Source organism: Egretta garzetta, unplaced genomic scaffold (genome assembly GCF_000687185.1).
Source record: "Egretta garzetta isolate BGI_Z169 unplaced genomic scaffold, ASM68718v1 scaffold190, whole genome shotgun sequence".
Taxonomy (NCBI): Eukaryota; Metazoa; Chordata; class Aves; order Pelecaniformes; family Ardeidae; genus Egretta; species Egretta garzetta.
In genome coordinates, this window is record NW_009258272.1 from 697,402 (window position 1) to 707,095 (window position 9,694).

General features: G+C 53.8%; 1 protein-coding gene across 1 annotated transcript in view; it reads left to right on the forward strand.

The window, feature by feature from the left end:
* SLC27A4 (solute carrier family 27 member 4) overlaps nt 1-9,694 on the forward strand; it is a 15,218-nt gene extending 5,524 nt beyond the window's left edge. Inside the window, exons 7-13 of the mRNA XM_035889926.1 lie at nt 1-162; nt 414-540; nt 721-858; nt 1,018-1,182; nt 1,644-1,790; nt 2,032-2,124; nt 9,633-9,694. The exon at nt 1-162 is cut by the window's left edge and continues 60 nt beyond it. Coding sequence (XP_035745819.1) covers nt 1-162; nt 414-540; nt 721-858; nt 1,018-1,182; nt 1,644-1,790; nt 2,032-2,124; nt 9,633-9,694 — 894 coding nt within the window. The remainder of the gene's footprint in view (nt 163-413; nt 541-720; nt 859-1,017; nt 1,183-1,643; nt 1,791-2,031; nt 2,125-9,632) is intronic.

A 9,694-nucleotide genomic window follows, 5' to 3' on the forward strand; every position in this document is an offset into this window, starting at 1 on the left:
TACCAAGAGGTGGAGCGGCAGCACCGGGTGCGCATGGCGCTGGGCAACGGACTGCGTGCCTCCATCTGGCGGGAGTTCATGGCCCGCTTCAGCATCGCCCAGGTGGCTGAGTTCTACGGGGCCACTGAGTGCAACTGCAGCCTGGGAAACTTTGACAACAATGTAAGGCCCCACTGCCCTCCCCGTGTCCCAGAAGGCGTCTGTTGGCCTGGGCAGGGTTGGAAACCCAGGCAGGCTGTTTGCTCCTGGTTTCTTGCTCCAAGAGGCTTGGCATGAGTTGCCATCTGCCCAGAGGGGTTTTGGCTGTTGTTGTGTGGTGCCAGCTCTCTGATATCCTGGATGTGTGTGGGAAGTGGGCTCAGGGCGGGAGGGATGTCCCTGCTACCCATGGTTCTGAGCTCTTTCTGTCCTAGGTTGGGTCATGTGGCTTCAACAGCAGGATCCTACCAAGTGTGTACCCCATCAGCTTGGTGCGGGTGGATGAAGACACCATGGAGCTGATCCGGGGGCCGGATGGTGTCTGTATCCACTGCAAACCAGGTGAGGGCAACCACAGGGATAAGTTTCCTCAGCCCTGTGCAACTCTTTCCTGATACTTCAAGATAACTTACCTACGTTTGAGGCTGTGCTCCGTTAAACCCCACCAACCCCGTTAGATACCCTTTTTGCTTGGGTGGGGGTGGTTGCTTTCCCTCTTCATCCCATCTTTTCTCCCTGCAGGGGAGCCAGGGCAGCTGGTGGGACGCATTGTCAAGAGCAACCCCTTGCAGCACTTTGACGGCTACCTGAATCAGTCAGCCACCAACAAGAAAATCGCCAGGGACGTGTTTACAAAAGGGGACGCTGCCTATCTCACAGGTGAGGCAAGCAGGGCCCCTCCAGCTGTGGAGAGCAGAGAAGGGTACTTGGGTGGGCGTGGGGGCTATCCCAAGCTAGTGGCACTGCCCTGAAATGCTCCAAGGTTGCTCCTAGCCCCTCTGACACTTCATTTTTTGCCTATTCCTCACTTTCCTTTAGGGGATGTCCTGGTGATGGACAAATATGGCTACATGTACTTCCGGGACCGCACTGGGGACACCTTCCGCTGGAAGGGGGAGAATGTCTCCACCACAGAGGTGGAAGGGACGCTGAGCCGCATCCTCAACCTGACGGACGTGGTGGTTTACGGGGTGGAGGTCCCAGGTAGCTGAGAGGGGAGAGGATGATCGGGGGAGGCAGGCGAGCCTCTGGCACTTGAATGTGAGCATGTCTTGCACGTCTGGATCGATGTGTCTTCTTGCAAGGGGCTGGACGGAGGTTCCCCATGGGTGACCTGGGAAGAGGCCACCAGGGATGTGCCTAGCAGGAAGCAGAGGGTTCCCTCCCTCTCTCAAGCATTGGTCCGATTCTGCCTGGTTTGAAAGGACCCTGTGTCCTTCTTGGACAGGCTGCAAGTGCCTCCTCTGGGAGGAGGTGACCGTGACCGCAGGGTGTCGCTGGTAGCCTTAGCCGCAGGGTGGTGACACAGCCGGTGACACAGCTGGATGCACCAGCACTTTAGTACAAAGCAGGGTCTGTGCCAGAGGCCTTGCTGATACAGGGCAGAGAGAGATGATGCTACAGGGAATGTGTCTGAGCGCTCTACCTTCTTCTCTGCCTCTTAGGGATTGAAGGGAAGGCGGGAATGGCAGCCATCGCCGACCCGGAAAACTCCTGTGACCTAGAAGCCTTTGCCAGTGAGCTGAAAAAGGCCCTGCCGCTGTATGCACGGCCCGTCTTCCTGCGGTTCCTGCACGAAGTCTCCAAGACAAGTGAGCTCCAGCGTGCATTCTTGCACTGGACACAGAGCTGGGGGGGGGAAACCTGGGTACAGAGGCTGTTCTGTGGTAGGGTCAGGATGGAGCCCCTCCCCCCCATAGCCGCTCTCCACCCTCCTCTGGTGGTTTGGAGGCACGGGGGTACAAGGCTGGGTCTGGGGCAGCACGGGGGCAGTGGGGATGGGAGCGTGCGCAAGCCTGTGACCCCTCATTCCTTCTTCTCTCCCCACTCCAGGCACTTACAAGTTCCAGAAGATGGAGCTGCGGAAGCAGGGCTTTGACCCCGCGCTGGTGAAGGACAGATTATACTTCCTGGACTCCAGGCAAGGTACAGATAATGGTTTGGGGGGAAACGGGGGGGACCAAGGGGAGGGGGATGGTTACATACCAAAGCATAGACTCATTATGGCTTTATTTTCTACTTGGTACAGCGGTGGTGGTCCTGTGCCACAGGAGGGGCAGGGCCCCGGCCAGTTGAGGAGGGGTGAGGTGCCCCTGCCATTCCACTTTGCTTTTCCTGTCTTTCCCTCCCTTTTATTTTCTGCAGCAACCCTTCCTTGTGAAGGCCATTCCAGGACCAGTGCTGGGCTTTTTTCCCCACTCCTCCACCAAGCAGCCAGCTCCTCCTTGGCACAGGGCCCCCGCTGGCAGAGGGAAGCTGGGTGCCAGGTGCAACCCCTGCCCCCTGCATGGCCCCGCTGGTGTGTTTGTGCTGTGAATCAGGGGAGCAGGGTAGTGCTGGGCTCGGGAGAGGGACAGGGATGTGTTTCTGCCATGCCTTGCTCTCTCCTGGGGATGACATTTCTATTTTTCACAATCACACGCACATTATATTATATTATATATATATATATATTATACACGCTGACTTTTTTTTTCAATCTTAATTTATTATCTGTACTTTTGAATGTGTCCCGGGTTTGTGCAGTATGTGGAGGAGCAGCCCATACCTGTCCTCTCCTGGAGAGCCCTTTTCTCTCACAGGGAGATGGGATGCTCATCTGGGACTGATTCTCCTCTTCCAGCGTGGGTGCAGCCGTGCATGTCCTTGTGGCCTTGCTCCATGGTGAAGGACATGAGCGAACCCCGCTATCTTGTGGACACTTCTGGGTCTCTTGCTTTCACCTTTTGTGGATGCAGCCTTGGTTTGTGCACCACCTTCCTTGCAGAAAGCAGGTGGGAGAGTGGGCATGAAGGGCCTGGTTTGCCTTTGCTTAGATGTACTCAGCACCACGGAGCAGCTCTCGGGGCTTTCCTGCTGCAATGTCTGTGCCCTGAATGCAGGAGGCAACTTGCTTAGGGGAGAGAAGGTCCTGCAGAGGGTGGTCTCTGTGAAAGCCTGACTTCATGTGGTCTGCATCCCTTCCCGCAAGAGCCCTCCCTGTCTCCACTTCAGGAGATGGGCCCTGAACTGAAATGTCTGTTAAACACCTGACTTGCGCTACGTGAATTCCATGCATTCTGTCTGACGTGAAACAGCCTTAGCAGCGATGTCCAATTCCAGTCCCTGGATACCATGCAGAAACATCTCTTCCAGAAAAAACTCTGGGTTGGGGTTTATTATTCTTTTTTTTAATTATTTGTTTTTATGCTTTTAGCAGGGTTACTCCTTAAAATGACATCTGTCTTTTGTGAGGGCAGGGTGTGTCTGCTCTTCTAGCTGTGCTTCCACACCAACGTACCTGCCTGCCCCAGTCTGTCCTGTCCTTACAATTAAATGCGAGTATGGGCTATGCTGGAGTTTCCTACCTCTTCCTTGCGCAATCCTGCTCTGTGTGCGGAGGCAGGGGGACTGTGCTGCTTTGGGAACTGGGAACTGCTGCTCCAGAGCATGACTTCCCTGGGCAGGCTTTAGCTCATCTCGGAGCAGGGGTTTGATGACTGTGTGAAAACAACCCTGATGAGACCCTCCCCAGACCTCTCCGACTCCCTGCCCCTGCTTTTTCCTGTTCTCAGCGTTGCCATCACATTTTGTCCTGGTCCAGTTATCCCTGTTTACCCTGGCACATCTGGCTCCTCTGCCCCTCTCCTGTTCCCTCTTTCCTCTTCCTGTTGTTTCTCTCCATGTTTAGCCACACTTAACCTCCCAGCTCATTTCTGTCCCTGAAGACAAGTCTTTTGGTACCCATTCCCCTTCCCTCACTGCCAGAACCACCTTTTGGACCCTCTGCATCCAACACCGGGGACAGGAGAAACCGTCTCCTTCATGGTATGTGGGTACCAGGGAGAAATGTCTTGCATGAGCCTGGGTGAAGTGTGTTGCCTGGCAAGACGCACCATGGGAAAAGTGCTGGAAATTTGCATCCATTATATACCAGATGCACCTTCAGGCATGCTCAAATTGATGGCTTCTCCAGCATCTCAAACTAAAATTAAAGCTTTTAGCTTATTCAGTTGCCTGGACATAGTGACTCTGGGCAAGGCCCAGCTTAGAGCTGCATCTGGCCTCTGCAGTCAGCTCCAGGTGGGGACAGGGACAGTTGAGGACAGGAGGAGCATGGGGTGGTGGAGCAGTGGGGTCCAAAACTGATTCTGGAAGGGTGCAGCTCCTGGGACAGACTCTGTCCCAAAGCAGCTCTCCAGCTTGGGGGAAAACAGGCCTCATCTCCACAGGCCTGCAGGGCTCAGCCTTCAAACGAGGTGGCTCTGCCTTGAGGGTTCATATTTAGGGGCCTGGGGATGTCCCCCAGCCTTGGAGGGCTGGTACAGGGTGTGCAGCCATGGCTGCTGCCTGTGCAGAGGCTACAGTCCCACTTCTGGATGCTGTTTCTCTCACAGCTGCCGTTGGAGGGCGAGCTGGGCTTGGCGAATGTCACCTCAGGGGGGACCTCTTTACCGGCTCCCCTGGGGTCTCACAGTCCCCCGCCTCCCCAGGGGTTCAGAGCCCTGGGAAGCAGTGGGGCGGCACAGGGTGCTGGGAGTGGGGGGGTTACCCACGCAGGGAACAGGTCAGACCCTGACTGAGGTGGAGAAGAATTTTTGGGTACAGATGATTGTGCTGGGTGTGAGGCCAGCAGCAATCCCAGGCACTGGCATTCCCCTCTGCTCAGGCTCCTGACCGAAGCCTGTGCCTGGCAGAGACTTTGGCAGCATTGAGGTCACCCTGTTGTGCCAGGCGGGTGGCGGGCAGCGACCTGAACCGCCCAGCCTCACCCAGCCCTCTGCTAAATGGAACGCATGAAAGTTTGGCCTCCCCAGTGTCAGCCCTGGGGGTGGTTGTCTGGAGATGGATGGTTTGAAGTGATACAGGAGGATATGGGAGCGCTGCTTGCCCTCCCTGGAAGAAATGGCCCTGCTGCCCTGCACACAACGCCACTCTGAAGGAAGAGGGGCCGTGGGGCAAGGCTCAGCACCGCGTGTCCGTCTGTCTGAGAGCGGGTTAGGTTAAAAAAGCCAAGTAAATCCTGCATTCAAGGCACTGCCCATTAAACGCAGATGCAAATAGCTTTGGAAGCTTATGGAGTATGGCTGTTACTTATTTGCAAGTAAGCCCATCCCAAGTGGAGACCAGCTCGTATTGTCGGGTTTTGGAGATGGATGGGGATTATAGGCACAGCTGAGGCCCATACAAGGAGCAGGATTTAGCCCTTGCTGGTGCTGACACAGTTGAGAGGCTGGGACCTGGCATAGCAGTGATCTCACCCTGAGCCCTGCGTTCCCAGCTGGCTGTGAGGAAGAGGAAGATCGTAGTTGTAGGATGCAGGCAAGAGGAGCAGGATGCCCCCCCTGCTCCAAGGTGAGAGCTCCCATTTTGGGGAGATGGAGGCAGGGGTGCTGAGTGACTTGGAAATGGCTCAACAAAATGCATAGGGGGCTCTGATACGCAGGCCTTCAATGGAGGGGACCTGCAGAGCTCAGTGGTACCAACGGAGCGCAATGCTGTGCCGGAGGGCTGGAGTGTGCACGCACCACGTCTGCACGCCTGCATACCGGATTTCCCAGGGAGAGGGGAGCCCCATGAAGGTGTGTTCGTAGCTGTGAGTTATGCTGCAAGGAGCCACCCTGCCTGGTGATGCTGATGGCACTGCAGCATCGGGAGGATTAAAAGTAGCAGCTCTGGTCTCTGCTGGAGATCTGGTGGCTGGGGACAATGCACTGTCTGAGCTGTGTTTGTCCTTACTGAGGAGGGTTGTGTTGCACTTGGTAGTGCTTTGAGACTCCCTGCAAAACCCAGAGGTTTTCTGCTGGCTGTCAGCTTTGGGTTGAAATCCCAGGGCCTTTTTGAAGTCCCAGCTCCTGTGGAAAAATGAAGCCTAACTGCAAGCGCCCCTGAAGCAAGCCCCCCTCAGTCCAGGAATTCGAGCACAAGTGTGGTACTGAGGCCAGGATCAACGCTGGGGTGAAACACTTCCAGCAGAGAGGTGTTTGGAAAGATGCAGGCAGTGCTTAATCATAGTCTGATATTTTTTTTTTTATTTCTTTTTATTTGTGCGATTTTAAGTAAGAAGCTAATTGAATCCTCTTTCTATGATTAGAGACACCTTGCGAGACTCTCCTTTGATCAATAAGCCTAAAGTCTGGCTCAACAGCTGTATATAGATAAAAGGACTATATATAAAGTATGAGGTATTATTCTTTTTTAATTAAAATACTTTAAAAGCTGTTTGCATGAGGTTAAGAAAACATTAAAATCCTTTCCTGGGTTATTATTAGCCTATTAATTTAAGCAAAGCCAAAGAGCTTTACAAACCAAATGTACTTTTCACCATGGAGATGACTGCTTTTCCCAGACCCTGCATCTGGGACAGTGACAATAATATTAAGAAAAATAATGCTGCAACTTTCTCCCTGATCAGCATCTCTTTCCAGTCCTAGGTCCAGCTCAGCCAGGCCATGCTTGGTGTGCAAACCTGGAGCGTATTTTAGCCTAAATGCAGGCAGGGGCTTCGCAAGCTGCTCAGGACCTTTCTAGGTGCAATTAATTACTGCTACTGAGAAAGTTTGTGACAATCTTTAATGCCGCATCTCTCCAGCCTCCTCCTGCCACTCTTGGCATGCTGGAGCTTTCCTAAACAATGACAGCCACCCGCTCCTCTGCACGCTGGCGAGCTAGCTTTGCCTTTAAGCAGCGACAGGGAAATATTCTGGACTACAGAAGGGCCTATCCTCTGGTGTACTCTTTAGAAATGGAAATACGCGATTCCCCTGAGTGGTTCCAGTGTAACCAGGAGCAGGGCCAGGGACAGCTTCTCCCCCTCCAGTTTGAAGGGGCTGTGTTGAAGGGGATTCCATCAAAACGACGGTCTGCAGGGAGCGCCTGTCTCTTGTCAGCCTGCGTGCGGCAGGGAAGGGATGGCAGCTTTCCTTCTTAAAGCAGGCAGGCTTCGCTAGGGAAGCAAATGTCTTTAAGGCTGTTTGCTGCTTAGCTCCTGAACAGCATGGGGTGGCTGGGCTGTGCAGCAGGGTGAGGCTCGGGGAGCAAGGGACGGGTCCTGCTCTGCTCTTTTCGAGCCTGGCCCATTTCAGTGGCAAATCCCACCTTCCAGAATGGCCTGGGCTTTTGGCCCTCTTTTCTCCTGGTTAATTAAAAATCCTGCCCATAGGCACAGATGATGCCAGCCCACACTCTGGGAGAGCTTTGGGCAGTTGGGGTCACACAGTACAGGCTGGTGACCCCGGGAATCGCAGCTGATGGTGGCTCTGCCTGAGGCCAGGACATCCCCCTGCTCGGGAGGGGGGTCATTGCTCAGATCTCCCCAGATCCCTCACCAGATAATCCCAGGCTTGTGAAGTGGGATACAACCCCTGCTCTGCCAGATTCCTTTCCTCGATACGGCCCTGCCTCCCTCCAGCCCCTTCCTGGAGGGTGCTGAGCAGCCCTCCCTGGGGACACTGGCATCTTGCCAGCCCGAGCAGGAGTCAGGGTCTGATCCTGCCCTGGAGGTGACACCTCCCGTGACCTGCACCGGTCCCTGCGCACCCCCAGCACTGGGCCAACCCAGCTGAGGAAGCCAGGGTGGCGAAGGCCTCGCTCCTCGCCGCTGGCCATCCAAGTGGCCTCCGGCTCGGCTGCAGGAAGAGGCTAACAGTGGCGGGCAAGCCACCTCCTCGGCTTTGAGGATCACTTTCAGCTATTCTGAAGGTTAAACGCCTGTTTAGAGCTCCCTATTGAAGGTAGAGCCGGGGGTGCGGCATTGTTCGGACGCCCTCCCGCTTTGTCTGGCTGCTTTCAGGGATGCCCTGAATGGGAAGCGGCCCCCCCAGCCCAGCACCCCAGCAGAAGGGCTCCTGGGGGAGAGGCGCTTCCTCCCGCCCTAATGACATTCAGGCCTCCATCGGTTCAGATCCCGCTTTCTTTCTGCTGCAGTTTAACCCGGGCACAGAGGCCGGGCTCCATCTTACTGATCTCTGCTTGACACCCAATTACCACATGAATGGGAGAGAAAGGCTGCAAAAGGCTTTAACTCCCCCTGACCCTCCTTCCCCTCTGCCTGCTTCCCCCTCTCCCGGTCCTACCCCCTCGCCTTTCTCCGGCGGAGGGAGTTCAAAACTGAGACGGGGAAATCAAACAAAGCCCCGAGCAAGGAAACCCATTGTCACCGCCTCCGCGATGGCTCCCCTTTCGCCAGCTATTGTTCCCCTTGAAGTTTGACTTGCTGTGTGGAAGGATGCAAGCAGCTGTTTGCGCATTCCCCTGATGTTTTATTGAAAAATAATTGAATCGTCAATTCGGGGCTCTCTGATAAAATGTTCCCTCGTAGCACCAGGCCCTGCCGTATTTATAAACTACATTTCCCTGTAAAACGTGATGGCGACCTAAACCGTTTCCTCCAGAATAAACCCTCGGCAGAGGGATGGAGGCATGCCCCTTCTGCACTCAAGAGGAGAGAAAAAGCATGCAAAACAAACAAACAAAAAAAGGCCAGGACTGAGACAAAAGAAATTAAGCCCCCTTTATTGCCAGGCTCAATTTCCAACCTGTTCCTTTGTCTGGCGCAGTTGACTTTGTGGGAGGGGAGAGGTCGGTGCAGCGGGAGCACCCTGCTCGGTGGCCTCTTGCCCCACATGAACAGGGCGAGTACCACAGCTACCCCGTGATGCCTGATCCTGCCCAGTGCCCATCCACGCTCAGGACCAACGGAGGGATCTGGCATGGAAAACTGGGTATTAAAAAAAAGAGGTTTAGCTTAAGTAAAGCACAGTGACACATGCCTGGGTTTGAACAAGAAGACTGTGTAACAGCGGAACGCGGGATACACGCTTGAAGCAGGAGCCTTGTCTTTATCTAGTTTTGCTTTATGTACCTGTTTAGCAAACAGCATCGATGTTTACAGCACTTTAGAAATAACAATGTCAGCATTATGCCTTCTTGAGGAAGATTACGTGCTTGCTTTCCCCGTCCTCAAGCCCATGCCAGAAAATTCATGCCGCTCTGATTTCAGCACCCAGCACGGAGACGGGACTCGCTCCTCTCCCCAAGCACACAATGTCCATAAAAACATCCCCCGTATCTCACATGCTTGCTGCGTGTATTTCCAGGGCAATTGTTAACAGCAGCCAGCTTTGAATGCTTGAATGAGCCAAATTGGTATTTATGATTACGGTGCTCTTTCTTTTTAATTTCTGTTTGCTTTCCTGGGTAAGTACTAACACTAAAGCTGTAAATATTTTGTTGTATTTCTATAACTTGGGAATCAAGCTTCTTTTAAGAGCCAGTTCTCCTATTATTTGGCCTCATAAATGATTTCTAGAAGCAAGAAGAATAGCTCATATAAAACCATAACTGCAAACACTGATCTGGAGTCCAGATTACCAGATCCTCTGTATACAGAGTGCCCCAGTCAATTCTGAAGTGTATAGAAGTAAGATTTTTTTGTCTAAGGCTTCTTTCCTTAGCTGGCTTCCCATACAATCAGTTCAACATCCTGGACTGTATCTCTGAGATACCCAAAAAGTAG